The following is a 19,755-nucleotide window of genomic DNA, read 5'->3' on the forward strand; positions in this document are numbered from 1 at the left end:
TTTCAGTCTTTTTTTTTCACATGCCATGTGGCACTGAAACAGTTGCTTTAGTTGTTCTTGCTGTTAACTGAAGAAATCGTTGTTACACTTCTGCTCTTGACTGTGAACCACATCACCAGCATCCTGACAACACAGAACTTGCTAAAATCTGCCTTAAGCAGAACATTAGCGGGGGAAAAATAATCTTCTTTTTTGTTGTTGGTCAGTACTATCTTTAAATAACACAAATGTCTCTGCAAGTAGAAGAAGGCTACGTTAGCCTTCTTGTTTGATATCAATACATCAGCAATGAAACCTGTTCAACAGGAAGTACTAGCCTAAACTTTCTCCTTGTTGTGAGAATGCATTCCTTCCCCCTTAGAACTCACCATTGAAGATATGCTTGACAACACCCTTAAACAAAACAAACCAAGCACAAGTCTTAATAAGATCCTAAAGAGCACAGAGCCAATTCTTTCAGATGGGTTCCGACCATAAATTTTGAAGCGTATTTGCAAAGTCTTCTTTACAATAAATACTCACTTTGGAGAAGAGAACACAGATGGAATGAAAAGAGTTTTTACTGGAGAAAGGTCTAACACAAAGCAGTGTGGTTTTTAAACTTGGAGAAATTTAACTGAGAAGCAAGGCTCAAGCTTGTAGCAATGAGAATAGGCAAATGTCAAGAGAAACCCTGAGGGAAACTGTGGATTCTTCATTTCCTCAGAGCCTAAATTCAGTGTACACGTCTTCTGATGGATGCTGTTTAATAAAATGAAGGTTTCTATTCCTCACTATAGGTCTATGAAAGTGGAATCTACACAAGAATTTAGGCTAACTTACCCAGTGTGTCTCTCTCTGGACTTAGCAGATCACAGACTTTATCTACAAATAACACACCTAACTACAAACAGTTCCACTGAAAATTAATGAGCTTATGTATATGTAAAGTCATCACACAGAAGAAAGGGTATTACAGCCTGTTCTCCTGCAAAGGAAATTCTTCACATAATTACAGGTCATTCTCAAGCTTACGGGGCACTGCAGGCAACACTGATAATACACTAAAAATAGTCTGTGACTCTTAGGACTGGAAAATCCAGACTCATCTAAACCTCAAACCTACCTGTCAGCTACCTGAGATAAACTCATTGAACCCATTTGCAAGCTTGCCTGCTTGTAGAGCTGTGAGAACTTGAGCCCAAAAGTCCCTTGAAACCAGAGCCAGTCTGGCTTTTAAAGTAACAGCTGTGATTTATTTTTCAGCATGCAGCATGGCTGGAGCATGAAGGTAGTACAAATAACACAGGTTTCAAGCCTTGTTTACATCGGAAAGTTGAAATTGACTACACATTAATGAAATGTAGGAAGTGCTATGACTAAGGTCAGCGCTCAACTAGAGGTGAGATGAAAATGGTCAGTGTGGTCAGATAGATTCTTCAGTACACATTGATTTGTATGTTCTGGTTTCCATACAGGTGGTGATACTGACGACTTCAGTCCTTCCCACGTACTTTTGTTAAAAGGTTTATGTTTCCTTGCCTACTACATGTGGAGGTTCAGAAGGAAAGAGTGCTAAGACCTCACAGTCCGTGGCACCTGAGGCAAAGTGTCAGGACGAATTCAGATCAAAGGACTTTCCTTGCAGGCACTGAGCATGCTTCCAGCAGAAGGGACTCTTAATTTGGAAACTCCCTCACACTGCTAGCTTACAATGGAGACTGTTAGACTGCATAATTCATAAGCAGTTGAAAAAAAGAGCCCAGTGTGATCAGAGCTCAGGTTAGGAATGTTTGAATTCCTGACACACTGCTGAAGCCTCTCTGGAGCTCAGCTATATAATGGAATCTTTATCAGACCATCAACCAATTGTGATACTTATCTGTTCAGCACTGCATTTTGGGTTAAGTGATAATCCATCAAGGCTGGAAATCACTGTGTACTTTTTAAGTTGCATACTTCATTACTGCAAGCTGACAGCTGGATGGATTTGTTAGCACTAGAAATATTTGTTCCAGACATAAAAAGAAGGCTCCTAATATATGGTATTATGATATTTCCTTTCTTCTCATGTATTCAGCATGCCTGTGTTGTAATCTGCCTCTCCTTTATGATGCTCATTCACATGGCAAACTACTCAGAGTATGAAATCGATATTTGTTCCAGAAGGCAGCAGCTGATTCCATTAACAATATGACCAAATAACACATAACAATGACGACAGTCTCCATCTTACATCACAAGAGCTGCAGAGCACAGGGAATTGCAGGTTTCTACGTTGCATATTTCTTGGTTTAGCTTGTATAAAAGTTAAAAACTGCAAAGTTTAAGGACATTTGACAGCAACTGAGGTAAGAAGCACAGGGTGGGAAATGTTGCAAGAATTTTTGTTTCTGGCCAGCCTACGCTAGTGCTGTCCATGCTGTCTGGAGAGTTATTCTGGGATTGATATCACAACTATAAAGCACCTTTTAAAAGTATTTGAAAGTGAGGAACTCCACACAGGAGCTCTTGTCTCTGGCGTTGGCCTGCTCACCGTAAAAACATCAAGTCATTGCAATTTTGTTCAGTACGGAGTGATGATGCAGCTTTAGGCTCACACTGCATGAAACAGGACTTCCTTTCATAACTGCAGTTTGATGCTACTTCCTGCCCCATTCTGTTTCCTCTGACTTACAGGAAGATATCTTCTGTGGATGCAGCAACACTGAAGTTTCCTAGACTTTATTAAAATACATATATATAGTTTTCATCCTATGCTTGCACAGCCTTCTGCTTGGATCTAGCACGTCTATGATCACCACACACGTGAGTGAGTGCTGTCTGTCATGACTCTGATTCTGTGTGGATATACTTAGAAATCTGCAGGAATCTAGCCAGTAAAGAAGAAAGTTCTTGAGATTAGGATTTGAGGTTTGTTAGCTGTTTGTTTGTTTGTGTTTGTTCCTTTTGTTGTCTGTTTTTCTGTTGGCTACTACAGGGATGCCTTAGACTGTGAGAATAAAGCATAAGAGGAACATCTGAGGTCTCCTAATTGATTATACTTTTTTTTTAACTCAAATCTATGTACATCATCAACTGCATTAATGTTCTTGAAAGTCACTTTCATGAGACTAGAAGAAGGCTTTTCCTGGCTGTGTATCTATCAGACCCAAAAAACAAAGAGTTCTTTGAGTTAGAACAGATGCTACAGTCTCCTCTGTTGATCTTAATTTTGTGAGCTTGGAGAATTTGAAGCATTAATTGCACCACCAGGCCTGACTAGTGGGAAGAAACCCTAATTCAATGTTGCTTAGGGAATGGAATAAATCCAGTGGTTTCCCTAAAAAGAGCACTGTGGACCACTAAGCCTCTTGAAAATATAGTTGTAGTACTTTAGAAACTCCAAGTGTTGTTGAACACATCGAGAGCCAGAGAAACCACAGACATGCAGGGACTGGGTAGGTACCCAGCTGAAGAACAATTTTTTGAAGACAAAGAGCTAATCATCAACAGTAAAGAGCTTTAGTTTTATTTTCCATCTATTCTAATCCTAATTGTTTCTCTTCCAGAAGTTCTAACAGAAGTCAAGCAAGTGAAACCAAATGGGCTGTGTACACTGAATGAGTCAGAGGATGCACTGAGGAATCAACACAGAAACAGACATAGCGAAGAGAGTTCACCTTCCTCACTTAGCTCAGGCAAAACTATTCTGGATTCCACAGTGCATGGCACAGTTCTTGTGAATCCCTGAAGTGCCCCAAGAGAATACAGGAGCACAAGACTGCCTAATAATTTATTTAACAAAAACCCCCAAAACTTCTGTGGTCTAATTTCCTCCTATTTGCATAAGGTTTGTGTTGGAATGTCACCACAACAGGTATACCTTGACATAAAAAAGTAAACTGTTATCAGACAACAACTTGCAACATTTAGCAGGCAGCATTGCATGTCTGCATCTGCTCTGCACTTGTTAGCTAGACCTTGGGAATCTGGGCACTGTTTCTCTTCCTGGTTTCCTCTATTTAGCCCATATAAGTGACAAGGTATTGAAGGGTGCTTTCTATTCCTTGCCTCATTTGAGTAAAGCCAGACACAAATTAGATTTCATGCTACTACCACAGCTATAAAGTAGTATATAAAACAAATAGCTTTCAGGATGTCATCATAAACCCCCTGCTTTTAACACTAGACAATGCCACTTTCTGTATTATCAGGGTTGAATGCAAGTATACACAGCTATATTTAAGCTATAAGTCTACCCTTGCCTCCCCTGCCCCTCACATATTCTGTACCTTTTCCTTGCTTTGCTGATTCTTTCTCCATCAATATCTCAAAGTGTCAAGCTATACTAATCAGATTATTTGCAAGGAAAATGAAATCTAGTATTTAAAATTGCCTGGACACAAAACCCCTGAGGTCTACAAGCACCACCCAAGTAGTTTCTGCCTGTCAACTGTCTATAAGTAAACAGACCAGTCTTTTTATTTATTATTATTCCTTCATATAGGCTTCAAGGCAGAAATTGGAGAAAAAAAAAGTAATGCAGGTTTTTCTTTCAGTTTTAGATAGGATGGTTGATATTTCTGTCATTAAATAGAAATATTCTCAAATTAAAAGCATGATAGTTCTCAAACCCTGCCTTAATTCCCTACAAATTCCCTTCCTTAATTCCCTATAAATAAAACTAGATCTCCTTTCTTTTATACCAGAGCCAAACCCAACAAAATCAAATTGGATGATGATAAACCAGGGACTTTATTCATACATAACTGTGTGTATTCACTGTGTTTGTGGTCACCCTGACTATTAAATAAACACTTGAACCTCACAGTGCAGATGCCTGGGAGCAGCATCATGTCTTCACTAAATGCAATGACTTTTGGAGATGCTTTTAGGCATTGCTAAATAAAGCTTTCAACATTCTGGCACAGTCATTATACAAGTGAGTCAGCTGAGACTGAATCACCCTGATGCGTGCGCTGAACAGAACGGATCTGTCTTTCCCGTTTGGGACGTTCTTGCAATGTTAATTCTGTACCTGTTCGGGGGTGGTGGTGAGATGTCAGTCCTCAATAATAACAGTCCAAACCTCTTTGAATTTTTCTTCTTGACAGAAAGAAAGGGGAAAAAAAAATCAAATGTGTGTGTGTGTGACGAGCAAAATGCCAGCCCGTGGGCACGTTCATGTACACTTGTGTGCACGAGCTTTCCGTCCCCGTGATCGCAGAAACACAGAGCTGTTCTGCCTTGAGGTGGCTTCTTCCAGACTCAATCACACTCCCTCTTTACCTGCACGACTGAAGGACTGGCACAGAACCATCTGAATTAACCTTATGCTAGCAAAGAATCTTTCTACTGGGGACAAATTCCCAATCCTCTCTTGTCTCTTCTCTTATGAAATGAAACACTAGCATGGGTCCGTGAACAACTTTCACAGAGGATGTTACATAAGTCTCACAGAAAGGAGAGTACTCATGGAGCATATACCCATTCTTTCTGTAGTCCTCTAGAATTGTTTCTTCACATATAATTTATTCTTATTTGATCATACACTCCTCATTATATCTATTAAGCTTTAAGATAGCATTGACAAATAAATAAAGGGCGATACTCTTCATAGCCATCAAATTGTGTTTAGATTCTTTGAGTTAGTAGGTAATGTACCAGTGAAAGAATAATTAATTCCTGGAGGACTGTGCACAAAAGCAAGCATACATTTGTCTGAGGAAGTGAAAAGTTGGACTAAACAGGATGTTTATGAATTATCACACTATCATCCAACTGGATCAGTAGCCTTTTTTCATGTTGTTTACTAAATGTCATGCAAATTAAGACCAATGCAGGTCTCACAGTTCCAGAATTAAGTGATGATGGGTTTGAAACATTTTTTCCCCCGTTAATTCAGGCTTTTGGCAATGACAAAGTAGACTCATCATAATGTAAAATGCCTTAGATTTACAGAGTCTCTGGGCTCTTTATACCCTGTATCACATTCCTGTGAAGACACCTGTGTCTGGATGTGGAAGAGCATGCTCTCAAGGCAGGCTACATAAAAGTAATGCAAAATAGAGGAATGTCTTGTACAATTTCCCTGAGGTGAGTCACAAGCATCAGGTCATCGTTTTAGAGCAGAATTACGGAGATGAGTCCAGCAAGGCCATTATTTCAGCTACTGGAAATCCAGTTCAAAGCTACTATTAATTATTATGCATTACCTTATGATCTGGGACAATCTTCTGTTTCTTTAAGGCATGATCAAACTAGATGAAATAAAGTAAGATCCAGAGAAATCTGCTTCCAGCCTACCTTGAGGCCAAAACACAATGAAAAATTGTTTTGAATGTTGAAAACACATGCAGGGCTTCACAGTTTTATGTCTGTATATGCTGCTTTATGTCAATAGTCTTACTGGAACAAAAAGCAGAAGTGTCAAAGGAAAATATGTTTGCATGGTACATTTTGCTCAGCCAGCATCAGATACTGTTAAAAACCTTATCCTCTGCAAAATGCCTCTTGCACTGTTTGTACTTCTGATGTGTAGGTGGTAGGAAAATCTAGATAAGGTTCAGCTTAGTATTTCAGGATGGCAAAACTGTCTTCACAACAGCTCCTGTAAGTTTGTGAACATTATTTGTTTATGGTTGAGGAAAGGAGAGGAAGGCACCTAAGGAAAGTATATTCCTTCTGCCACAGGAATCAAGTGCTTTAAAAGAAAGCAAGGATGAAGAAGGTTGCAGCACTTCGATAGCTACACTGCATGCATTTAGAAAGCTTCCCCACTAAATGCCTTTGCCACTAACTCAGTGGATTAGTTCTCCCCATTCAGCTTGGAGAACAACTTCAGAATCATCATGAATGTACTTCCCCCCTCCTCCCCCCCCAAGAGCAAACCAACCAAACTGATGTCTTTGGCTTTCTTGCAGAGCCTATCTTTAACTTCCTGTTCATGGTCTTTGATGTGCCTCTATTTCTGGTCACCTTTCAGTGTGACATGCCTATTGGCAGCAGCACTCCAGCTGTCACACACTGCTGGCTGCAACACCAGTGACTTCATCATTTTTCCAACCATTCACGAATAGCATCAGTGCATTCTTTACTTTTGTCTTTATTCTAAGGTACTTCTAAATCCTTTTGTTTTGTTACATTTCTCACATCTTGCTAGTTGCAATTACTTTTGTTTCTGCTTGTGTCAGATTTTATGCCTGATTTCCTTTTTCTTCCAGACTGATACATTCGATGATTTATGCTTACAGTAATCTCTTGCTTGCTCATTTTTGTGGGTTTGGATTGCTTAAATCGTTAGTTAGACAACTTCATTAGTCTATTACCTGTGTCCTATTCTCCCTTAGCACTGAGATAGATTGTCATTTTCCTTTCAACACAAGCATTTTAAGCAGCAGCCTTCCCACAGTCCTTTGTCTCACATTATCTGCCCAAGAGACCATACCTATCGGTTCCTTCAGTTCCAGTGGGCTCACCTTCTAAGTCATTTTGTTACATTAACTTCTGTTCCTGGGGAAAGTGAGTGCTCACATTGCAGACATTTATCATCTTCAGCCACATCTCCTTCCTTTACTTCCTCTTAAAACATTGTATCTTTGTGTGGTAGTTTTAGGCTATGCTTTAAAATTTTTGTCACAGATCTTGGGCAGAAAAGTAGTGAAATGTAAATCAATCAGTATTGGGTGTAAAAAGGAGAATAAATATAATTCTAAACAATTCAGTTGGAGAGTTATCTACCGTATGATTGGTTGTACCAAACCAATTTCTTCTCCACTTCTCGCTGCTTCACTCTGGAGAGTTACTAACTTACTTCTGCTTGACCTTGGCTGCATTGTTTTGGTTAAGTCTAACAGCAACTTTCTCTGCTCCTCTCTCTCTTTTGCACAGGGGAGTCTGGGTAGGCAGGAAAGGAGAATCTAGTAGCTTCCCCAGGTCCTTGACCAGGGGGGTTCTTGTGCTGATTGTAAATCTATATAAATATTGCAAATCCTGTATATTTTGTACATACTCATTGCATTCCATTGTGGAATGAAGTTTTGCTTGTAAACACAGCTTTCATCTGCTTCCAACTGAGCTGGTCTGGCAAAGTTAATGTTGGGGGGGAAATTTCAACCCACCACACTCTGTTATTGTAGCATCAAATACCATGCACATGCTAGAGCTGAGGCTTAGAGGAGGGCTCTGCTTTTCCAGTTCTTTCTCTTGATGCCAGGTACATGAAAGGTGGAAATGAACACGTCATAGTAAAGGACAAGGAGGTCCTAAATAAAACTCAGAAGGTAGACAATGCCTTAACAACATCAGCACGATGAATATACAACCACAAAGTATTTAGTCATAACAAGGAGAAGAAGCTGCTCATTAAGGACAGTAAGCACCAGCATGGCACATCAAGCTCTGGTCTGTTTTCCACAATCTGTATTCATTTACTTTTCAATAAGGGGAAAGGGTTACTGCAGCACTGTTTTGCACTAAAACAATGCTTTTGTTCATGCTACAAGTAGTATAAAAGCTTAAGCATGTAGTTTCAGGTTTGATGTCAGTCTATTAGATGAAGGCCACAATATTAAAATCCCAGTGCCCTATAGAGGAAGAAGATGGGTGATCAGATGGGTGATCTGACACCATCACTAATCTTATGTACAATGGGCTTGCATTTAGCTCAGCTTGTGCCTGCAAGTTGGGCAGGTTACTACAGCTGACTTGTCACAATGCTTCCAGAAAGAATAAGATTTCATAACTCTCTCTTAATTTTCCCGGGATAATTATAGATCAGCGTGTGACTACTTTCAGTGTGGCAAGTGATTATTATCTCCCCTCTCCTTGCACGATGACAGCCTTCAACAGACCACACAGGAACCCCCTGCCACTTCACTCACTTTGAGAGATTACCAGCTACCCAGGTGATGATAATCTACAAAACCTGACACACACATCTTCGTTATTGAACAGTTATCTGATCAGCCACCACACAACAGGAAAGCTAAGCTTCATATTTTGCTTATAATAAAGCAAAGCATTGCGAGAACCTTCGTAAAAGCTGTAACAGGCAAAACCCAAACAGGATGGGGGTGGAGAGAGGAAAGAGACATTTCAGATCATTTGTTCTAGATCTAGCAAAATAAAGACATCTTTAAGTTAGGAATACCTTAAGCTGCAGAAGGCTAACGAGCAGGATGAAATGTGATGCTACTTTGCCATCCAGCAGCATTGCATCAGCAGTGATTCCAGTGCTGAGACACCTATCTTGTCTTAAATATTAGCACCCGAAATAACCAGTCGTAAAAGGTCAGGTTTATTTAAAAATAGCTTGCCTGCATTCTACATTAAAGTTAATTTACCAGCCTTCAAAAATGAAATGCAAATGTATACAAATAATTTAAGCATCCTGTCAAAGTTCACACACACACTACTAGAGCAAGGGAAATATTCAAGGGCATATGAAACCTTTCTTCACCATGTACCATCCTGTGGATTATTCTGTTAAAAATAAATACTGAACTTCAGTGTTTGAATCCTCTTTGCAGAACCTTCTATCCCTCTTAAAAATCCAACCTGTAATTTCCTGATTACAACGTGGTTTTCAGGCCGTAACAAAGAAGCATACTGTACCTCTGGTGCTGATGGCTGCTGCCGATGTGGTTGTGCTGGTTGTTAAGGCTACAGTGGTTGGGACTGTTGCAGTGGTAAGGGAGGGGATGACAGTAGTGGGAAGCAAAGTGTTGAAAACATCTGGTGAGTGGAAAAAAAAATATAAAATAAAATCATATCATGCAAACAAAGGAGAACCATAATAGTGGTTTAATTTGTCAATACAAGTATGCCAAAAATGACTAAATTAAAACATGATTAACACAAATTATTACTGGCACAGCAGAGTACCTTTAAATTCTTGACATCATATCACTCTCAATGTTTATAGTCAATATTCAAGCACACAGAATTGAACACACTGTTAAAATGACCAAGTAACCACGGATCTGGAGAGTGACTGTTTAAGTGACAAGAATCCATTTCTTCACTGAGCCATTTTAAATGCCTCATATGGTAGAAATCATATACAGATGAAACATGCTGTGTCAGAGTGGGAGATGAGGAAAACAACACCATCATGCTAAAATAAACACACACATGTTAACGAGAAATGGCTTGTATGTTAAAACACCCACTTTGAGACAGACTCAATGGAAGGAAAAAGGGGAGAAAATGCTACTAACTATAAGAGCTCCTTTTCCCGGATTGCTTTTCTTCTTCCCACACATTTGTTTAAGACACAGTTGTCTGCTAAGATCCAGAGCAGAGTACATTTCAAAATCTTTACCCTAATGAGCAGTCATAGTTATTTTTAAGCCATCCTTAACACTTGAAATTTATGGTTAACACACACATCAGCATTTCTCTACACCAGCTTAGGATCCAAAATCAGAAATTCTAACAACACTGCTATTTAAAACGCTGCATATACAAGTGAGAAAAATTGCATCCTGCAAAACTCTTCAGCTTTTGATCAGGTAAATGGAGGTAAGCAAGGCTTGAGTGTGGCGCTGTTCCGCTGCAGAGGAATCAACACCGCCTGCTGCAAAATGCTCTGCTGCAGAAAGGAACACAACCAGATGTACAGCTAGAAAACACTTTGATTGCACTGCCAAAAGCAATGAAAGCCAGTATCATTTTGCTCATAAGGTGATAGTAGGTTTTAAAGAACAAACAAAAGTCCTGAAGAAAACTAGACAAAAGCACTTCCAGGAAGACATAAAAAGCATCTGACATCTTTCAGATTATTTATACTGCAGGTTTAAAAGGGAAGGCCTCCTCTCCCAGCAGTGGGTGGTAAATAGCCCATTCCACCCTGATTTCCATGAAAATATTTCTGCAAGGTGCTAGTCGATGCAAAAAAAGAGTGAAAAATCTGCCCCATGATCTGCCTTCCCTTGCTGTGGAAAGAAATGCAATTGGTCTCTGAGTACCAGGAATTCTGACTGAAATCCATGAAAGGCGAAGGAGCTCAGAGCTTAATGGTATTGGGGCCTAGCAAAGGCATTTCAGACAGGGGGTCCTTAAGTTCAGCCCTGCATAATTACTCTCTTGAGACTCCAAATGAGCATGCTCATCTTACTCTCATACTGGATGGCAGATTATTTTGCCACTTTAAATGTCTCCTCATCAGTTAACATCTGAGTCCTCCACAATTTTCTGTATTCCTCCGGTGTCAATAACGAGCAGCAGAGTTCTCTCTGGTTTCTCTATTTGTGGGCACTATCAAAGCCACAGAAAACAACATGAGATTCCTCTGCCCTCTGTTATACAGTCAGAGTTAATCTGTTTCTCAGAGCAAAATATCCATAAACCAGAAAAATTTAAACTTATTTTGAGAAACAAACAAACAGCCCCAAGCACAGCCACACTGATCACCAGGGAAAAGGGCAACATGACCTGCGGGGGACTGATCAAACAGAGCCAGGTACAACAAACGTTAGAAGCAAATTAACATGTTAAAAAGATAATGTCACATGTACTGATCTATGCAATTGTTTCTCATATAGGGAAACTCCTTCCCTGATAAGCATCTGCTAAAATCAAACAGAAAACCCTCACCTGCTCCATAAGGAGAGCAAAGCCTTGTTTATTAGCTTTGTTAAAGCTCCACAAATCAGCCTTGCACATAAACCCTAATTAGTGTGATTTACAGTTCCATTAATTATCTCTCTGAAATATGCCATTTACTCCAGACATTGCAATGGGAAGTTAGCTGCAACTGGCACATGCAGTTAGAGTTTTAGCACAGTGCTTTCCACTCTGCAGCCACGCTGCCTGTTTTACCACACAGGCTCTCGAATCACTGGTGAATATAGAAGTTCTGTCTTCTCTGGTGTAACATTTTTCCAGCAAGTGGCATACTTCCAATAAGATTTCAAAAGAAAGGCTACTTAGGCTAGTTAACAAAAACTAAGATATATCCTTTTTTTAGATACAGATGTAACAGATTCATCATTTCTGATCAAATCAATAACCATGAAAGCTTCTGCTGAAATTGGTTTCCTGACCTGATTCACAACTCTGATGCCAAACATCAAAATGGCAGTCTGTCAGAAGCTGCAAAGTAAAACAGATAGTCTGAAAAGAAAGTTAAATACAAGTAACAGCATTGGCTTGGTTTCTTTCCCAGCAAAGCGAGGTGAAACTCACTGTGCAAATGACTGCAGTTGGTCTGCTTTGCCCACAGCTTTGCAATTACTTGCTCTGAAAGACTGCAGGACAAGATAGCAACCAGGAATCAGCAGTCTAAGGAGTACTGCATTGACCAAGCAATGAACTCTAAGTCTGCTCTGGACCCTAGAAATAGCTGGCTCACACTTGCTTAGGTCTGAGGCTCCACCCAGGAGAATAGCTTCTTTCATGATACCATAGCATCAGTGATAATGATAAGGGAATGGAATCAGTGATAATGATCCTGTGGACATCAGCGGCATTGAGTGCATCCTGAGAAAGACTGCTGACAACACCAAGCTGTGTGGTGCAGTAGACTCACTTGAGGGAAGCAATGCCATCCAGAAGGGTCTCGACAGGCTTGGGAAATGGGCCAGTGACAACTGTGTGGGGTTCAACAAGTCAAAGTGCAAGGTCCTGGGTCAGGCCAATCCCAGGCACAAATACAGGCTGAGTGGGTTGAGAGTAGCTCTAAAGATAGAGACTTGGGTGTACTGATTGATGAGAAGCTCAAAATGAGCTGGCAGTGCATTCGTGCAGCCCAGAAAAAACATCATATCCTGGGCTGCATCAAGAGGAGTGCGGCCAGCAGGTCAAGAGAGGTGCTTCATCCCATTCACTCTGCTCTTGTGAGACCCCACCTCAAATACTGCATACAGTTCTGGTGTCCCCATCATAAGAAGGACACAGAGCTGTTGGAGCGAGTCCAGTGGAGGGACACAAAGATAGTGCAAGGGCTGGAACACCTCTGCTATGAGGACATGCTGAGGGAGCTGGGATTGTTCAGCCTAGAGAAGAGAAGACTCTGTGAGGATCTTATTGCTGCCTTCCTATACCTGAAGGGATTCTACAGGAAGGTTGGAGAGGAACTTTTCAGAAGCGTGTCTAGACAAGAAGGAATGGTTTCAAGCTGAGGAAGAGTAGGTTCAGACTGGATCTTAGGAAGAAACTCTTCAGCACGAGGGCAGTGGGGGTCTGGAATAGGCTGTCCAGGGAAGTTGTGGAAGCTTTCTCCCTGGATGGTGTTTATGGCCAGGTTGATTGAGACCTTGAGCAGCTATGTCTAGTTGAAAGGCATCCCTGCCCATGTCAGGGAGGCTGGAATAGAGGATTTCTAAGTCACCTTCCAATCTCGGCAACAGGAATGTATGTGTAAGGTAACAGAATAGCTCACAGCTCCCCAGATAACAGATTTTGGAACTCTTTAACTGCTTACTTCCTTAACTTCTGTTTTGGACAGCCCCAAACCAGACCTAGATTAGCATTCTGAAAAGTACTTGAGCCCTACAGTCAAGAAACTTTTGTGTATGGGGTCCTGCCCTCCTGTTGAGTCTGACAGAAAAGCTCCTGATGTATGCTTCCAAGCTTCCAAGCTTCCAAGGTGTATGGATTCTTGCAAAACCTTTATTTGCCTTGAGAGAGTTTTTGCATAAGAGAATGCAGAATGTGCCCTTGGCGGGGAGGGAGAGGGGAAGTAATGTGCAGTCTCCCTTTTATCATGTATTGTAGGTGTAGGAGGTAAGAGCCTTTTGTCATTCCCCAAATCAGACTGACTGTGAGTATTAACTGGCACTCAACAGTGCAGGCTTCTCTTTAAGGCATATGAAGAGGGTGTGCTCTTTCATTTGCATGCCAGGGAAAGGAACTACAATTTGACCTGTTTCTGGTCCTGTAGGACTCTTTGATTACTGTTTTCCCTGAAGGGCACACCTACTGGTGAGGCACACACTACACTACCCAGAGCTCCTTGCTGGCAGCTGCTCAGAAACATGCTATAAAAAGACGAGACTGGTTCTCTAGAGCTGTCTGTTAAGAAGGATCTTAACAGACCAGATGTATAGATTTCTGCCCAAACAACCCACGTTGGAGTGAGACTTAATTCTGTGTTCTGGCCTGGCAATTGCTGAATCTAGTGGTACAACCTTTCCATTCAAACCCAGCTTTTGTTTGTTCATAACTCTCATATCCTTAAATACCAGGGTTCATTATGACCAAGAGACCTTGTAGAGTGGAAAGTTTTAATTCTGGTATCCATACCCAAACCAATGCACCAGATCACCACTTCAGTAATACTGAGGTATTACTCCTCAGCCTCCTGGGAAGCAGAAAATAGCTGCATTTTGCAGATGGGGAGCCAAAGATGCTAGAAAAGCCATGCTCAGAGATCTAGAAGTCAGGCAATAATTATCACCATTCATTTTGAAACCTCGCTCTCTCCTAGAATGGATGTTTCTTGGCAGACAGAGACTCAGTCAAAATTTCAGTTGGTATTTGTTTAATCACCTTGCTACCTCTGTAATGCAAACAGTTCACAGGGAATTAATTGGTTGCATTAAAATTGCTGGAAACAGTAGAAGAGACTTCATGACAAGGAGAGTTACTGACTCTAGTCCCACCTCCTCTTCATGTGTGTTCCCACAGGTTAAACAAGCAAGACTTGAATGGGATTTTCAGTGAAAGGATAGCATCCAATCCTTCTCTAGCAGCACATCAGGGGTTTGAGCTGAGCTGCAAATGTTCAGCCAAGAACTCTCTTTTCAGTGAGGTCCTATGTAATGTCACAGCTCAGCAGATGCAGGGAAAAGTATAGGGAAGGTTATAGATAGCCATTCTTTATGGTCACTGCTGTCTGTCAGCATGTCATCAAGACACATGAGCACTGGTAAGGCAAAGGCAGAGAGCAGATAGTCTGATTGCTGGTTATGCGTGGACAGTGGAAAAAGGAGGAACATACAACTCTTGGCTTGGTCTGAAAGCTGCTCTTCAGGAAAGACACAGATCTAGTCTGTTCATGAGTGGCAGAATACCACTGCACAAGTTTGGCTCAAAACACTGTCAAGCCCTGGCTGATCAAAATTTGCTGGTTTTCCTCCCCTTCTTTCTTAAATGGATGTCCCATTCTTCCTACTAAGTCAAAGGCATTCATCCATTTAAGTGCAGGGAGCCAGGACAATTTGCTCTCACTGCTGATTTGGCCCAAAGCATTTTTACTTTCCATTTCCAAAGAACTGAGAAATGGCTCTGTTTGGTTTAGCAGGCTGATGTGAAAGATAGATCTGACCTACTGAGAATACCTGACTTGTCTGGTAAAAACACAACAGATATTCTGAAATGACCCAGCCACAACTCAGACAATAGCTGCAGTGGATAAAAATGTAAAGGCTTTTGTTTTAAGCTTGACAAAAGCTGACAGAAAAATTAAAGGACCGAGTGATAATGATGGATGGCCCTTGCTGTATTTTGACTGTGAATGAAAGAAATTTTAAGTGGCAAACTGAACTGAGTGATGACCTACCTGGGAAACAATCTCACTGCTCTGCAAAATTTAATCAGCCTGTGGGATGTAGTATTAAATAATTGAGCAAGGTTTTAAATTCAAAGGGAGCTGCATTTAGCGTCGCTCAGAGCAAACGAAATCGAACAAAAGGATCATTCAGCTTGACTGTCACGTGCCAATAGCTCCTTAGCACTTAGACAGAATGATCATGAAGACTCATGGACATGAGGTCAAGGGGTGCTTTTGGCTAATTGATTCAGATTTGTAAAACTCTGAAATGGTAATTATGTGCTTGACATTTTTGCCAGCAAATCAGATTGCATGAAAAAAAATCACCTATCCAAACCCTTTTAACAAAAGCTTCGTGGAGATCTAGATCCCTAGTTAAAAACATTAGAGACCACTGGTGATGAGATCATAATGCAAGACATACAGCTGGGCTAAAATAGCTAGGTGGCCCAGAAAGACAAGAACAGTTCACATAGTCCCACACTGCTGAGGTGTTTCACGGGCCTGTAGATCATATGAAATGCTAGAAGATGTGGGACAGCTCATTAAAAGTTTGGTCAAACATATTTTAAACATATTTTAGTTGTATATTCAGGTCAAAAGGAAAAAAAAAAGACATGTTGAGAGACAGCAGATTAGTTATTCCTAAGTGAAGAACTGGGAAGAATAATAGTTCATAGTATCATAGTATCAGTCAGGGTTGGAAGGGACCACAAGGATCATCTAGTTCCAATCCCCCTGCCATGGGCTGGGACACCCCACACTAGATCAGGCTGGACAGAGCCTCATCCAGCCTGGGCTTAAACACCACCAGGGATGGCACCCCAACCACCTCCCTGGACAACCCATTCCAGGGCTTCACCACTCTCATGGGGAAGAACTTCCTCCTCACCTCCAGCCTGAATCTCCCCACCTCCAGCTTCATTCCATTCCCCCTGGTCCTATCACTACCTGAGATCCTGAGCAGTCCCTCCCCAGCCTTCCTGTAGCCCCCTTCAGATACTGGAAGGCCACAATGAGGTCACCTCGGAGCCTTCTCTTCTCCAGACTGAACAGCCCCAACTCCTTCAATAGTTCTCTCTTTCTACAGAAAGTTTAAGAGTTTAGTATCAGCTTTTGGTTTTGTTTGTTTCTATTTTGAAAACAATATTTTTCTTTAGCAAATGAAGAAGGTCAAAGTATTTCAAAATTAGAGGGGAAAAAAAAGACAGTGTCTCCTCTTTTCAAAGAACCAAGCAAAAAAATGGTCTCTGCACACCTGTGGCCCAAATCCTATCTCTAGAAAGTGAAGAATATAACTTTAAAGAGCAAAGTGCATTTCAATAGTGTACTTAATACTGGCAGTTTGGTGCCATCCCAAATCACTTCAGGGTTCATCCTTTAAAACGAGGACCTGAGATTACATCACAGCACGCTCTGCAACACGTGCTTTGACCAACATTGCTTATGACAAAATGAAAGTGTTGATAAATATGGAAAACCCAAAGGTGCAGTAGGAAGTGATTGCTGGTTATACCATCTCACTTGACACTGAAATGGGAAAGAAAAAAAAAAATTAAATGCTCTGTCTTGAAACAATTCCTCTGCTGAATACCACTTATTGTGTGTGCAAGGGCAAGACTCAAAAGGACTACAGCTGTGGAAGGCTGACTTTCCACCAGTAAAGCCAGGCCAGGCTTGAGACAGTAGTGTAAGCTGTCAGAAAACAAGGAGCTGTGGCTCTTAGACAGGAGGCAAAAGAAGTGCTTTAATGCAGTGAGGAGGACAAGTTCTCAGGGATAAGTGACCAGCTCAATCACTTCCCTCCCCATGCCCTGGTGCAGCTGCCCAGGCTCAGGCCATCTTTCATGCAGTGCGGCAGAGCCCTTGCCAAGCAACCCACCTCTACCACCTTCCACGTGGACTCTAACAAGCAGAGCACGCTGAACAGAGGCAACCTCCTGCCTTCCACTTTAACTACTGTCCTTGCACAGAACAGAATTTGGGATTCAGTGGGCACTGTGTCTGTGTGTTTTATAGTGCTAAAATTAAGAGGGTAGCAGTAAACACACACGCAAAAGTCATTTTCCACAGGAAAGGCTCTAACAAGAACATTCAGTTATTGCACTAAAGGCTGATAACTTTCAAAATGTAGGGTTTGACTTCCAAATCCCTCAGCGTTTCCTTCAGGGATCAGTTTGCTCCCCACACCACTCCACTGAATTTGTGATCAGCAGAAGCACTCCAGCTGCAGCTCCCTTGAAACAGAGAGAGAAGTTTGCAATGAATGCAGGAGCACGCTCCCATTTCAGCGTCCATCAGACTCACTGTTTGTCACCAGGCTAGCCATTTAAAAAGCTCACCATTCCTCCTCTCAGTGAAGGTGAAAGGTGACACAATGTAGTATCTCACAATGCATTCACTTACTGCTGCTGAGTTTTGGTGGGGCAGATTTGGTGAATTGCTGTGCTTGCATTGCAATAAACACAATTTCTAATTGTGCTGATCTCGGCATTAAAAGGTTGGCGCTTCAATTTCCCTGAGAAATTCAGACCACGTGGCTGAAACTGCTTAAACAACTCAGAACTCCAACAACTTCCAACAACTTGGTTGGAAGGGCACTGAAACTAAGGTGGGTGGAAACTTAATTGAAGTAAATAAAATACTAATAGAATACTGGAACAAATAATTTGTTGACTATATTTCCTTCATACAATATAGAAATGCAGGCTATGAAAAACTCCAGAAAAAAGTTCAGAAGTCATTAATCATTAAAATGAAAACCAGAAAAAAATAGAATAACCAGAACTAATAATTATTATAATCAAATTATGGATGTAAGAACATCAATGGTTTAAGATGAGTAAATTTCTATGTGTCTATTTCTCTGAGCCTCTCCACTCGTCTCCACAGGTGATCAGAGAGACCTTAGACACAGAAACTCTGTCAAAAGATGGTTACTTTTTACAGCAGCTTTCTCTGCTTCCCACAGACTCAGGGTGCTGTTGGCAATCTTCTCAAAGCACTTACATCTATCTCTGTTTGCACAGAGCCAATGATTTCTGCTACCTTCCCAAGGTTTGCAGTCTCAGATGGTAACAATACCTGGCACTGCTGTATCACCAGGCTAGCCTCCACCAGAGGATATTTTGAGCAGTATCACTCTGTATACACAAGCCCTATGAGGAGAGGCTGAGGGAGCTGGGGTTGCTTAGCATGGAGAGGAGGAGACACAGGGGTGACCTTATTGCTCTCTACAACTACCTGAAGGGAGGTTGTAGACAGGCAGATGTCAGTCTCTTCTCCCAGGCATCCAGCACCAGAACAAGAGGACACAGTCTCAGGCTGTGCCAGGGGAGGTTTAGGCTGAATGTTAGGAGGAAGTTCTACACAGAGAGAGTGATTGCCCATTGGAATGGGCTGCCCAGGGAGGCAGTGGAGTCACCATCAGTGGAGGTGTTCAGGAGGAGACTTGATGGAGTGCTTGGTGCCATGGTTTAGTTGTTTAGGTGGGTTGGATTGGTTGATGGGTTGGACATGATGATCTTGAAGGTCTCTTCCAACCTGGTCTGGTCTGCTCTGGTCTATTCTATCCTATCCTATTCTATCCTATTCTATCCTATCCTATTCTATTCTATTCTATTCTATTCTATTCTATTCTATTCTATTCTATTCTATTCTATTCTATTCTATTCTATTCTATTCTATTCTATATCCTGTAATTTACCTTTCCTGAATTGTCACAGCACTGAACAGCCTATTCTCAAGAAACAGGCAAATTACAGACGCAACACGTGGGACACAAACACCTACAATACAGACAGCACCTAATGGTGCAGGAAAGTCACTTCAATAATTTATTAATGGTGTGAATTTTGTGAATAATAAATGAGCTAGATCAAAAGAGCAGATCATTAGCAACTGATAAGCCACAACCTTGTCATCACTCTCGGGGGAAATTATTGTGCTAACAGTTATACCTTGTTCATGAAGCTTGCATGTGCTATTCATAGACACAGTAATTTTACATACTGACCCCTCAAACAAAAATAAACCATGATTGAAGTGAAGTTCAAGAATGTTAGCAATATAAGAAATAGCAAAGCCTGAAGGGCAGGAAAACTAAATGGCAAGCTGCACTGCTACAATAAATTAGTGATAATTAACTCGACAGTACAACAAAGTAACAGCGATGTATCCAGTATATCTAGTTCAAGAAGCACTTTGCTGCAGGTACTCTACCTACATGCAAGCATCCAAAATATTAACTTTATTCAATGATTGATTATGGAGAAAAAACCATCACCAATTCAAAACTA

The 19,755-nt window shown here is 41.2% G+C and overlaps 1 protein-coding gene across 4 annotated transcripts in view; it reads right to left on the reverse strand.

Moving 5' to 3' along the window:
- The window catches only part of CADM2 (cell adhesion molecule 2), a 620,606-nt gene that overhangs the window by 39,837 nt on the left and 561,014 nt on the right, over positions 1–19,755 (reverse strand). For 3 of the 4 annotated variants that reach the window (XM_068144419.1, XM_068144416.1, XM_068144418.1), the window contains one exon: positions 9,577–9,696. The exons of the other annotated variant lie outside the window; for it this stretch is intronic. In XM_068144419.1, the coding sequence (XP_068000520.1) occupies positions 9,577–9,696 (120 nt within the window). The remainder of the gene's footprint in view (positions 1–9,576; positions 9,697–19,755) is intronic. 4 annotated transcript variants of the gene reach the window in all.

Source organism: Melanerpes formicivorus, unplaced genomic scaffold, assembly GCF_026170545.1.
Source record: "Melanerpes formicivorus ecotype bairdi unplaced genomic scaffold, bMelFor1.0.p_v2 SCAF_11, whole genome shotgun sequence".
Taxonomy (NCBI): domain Eukaryota; kingdom Metazoa; phylum Chordata; class Aves; order Piciformes; family Picidae; genus Melanerpes; species Melanerpes formicivorus.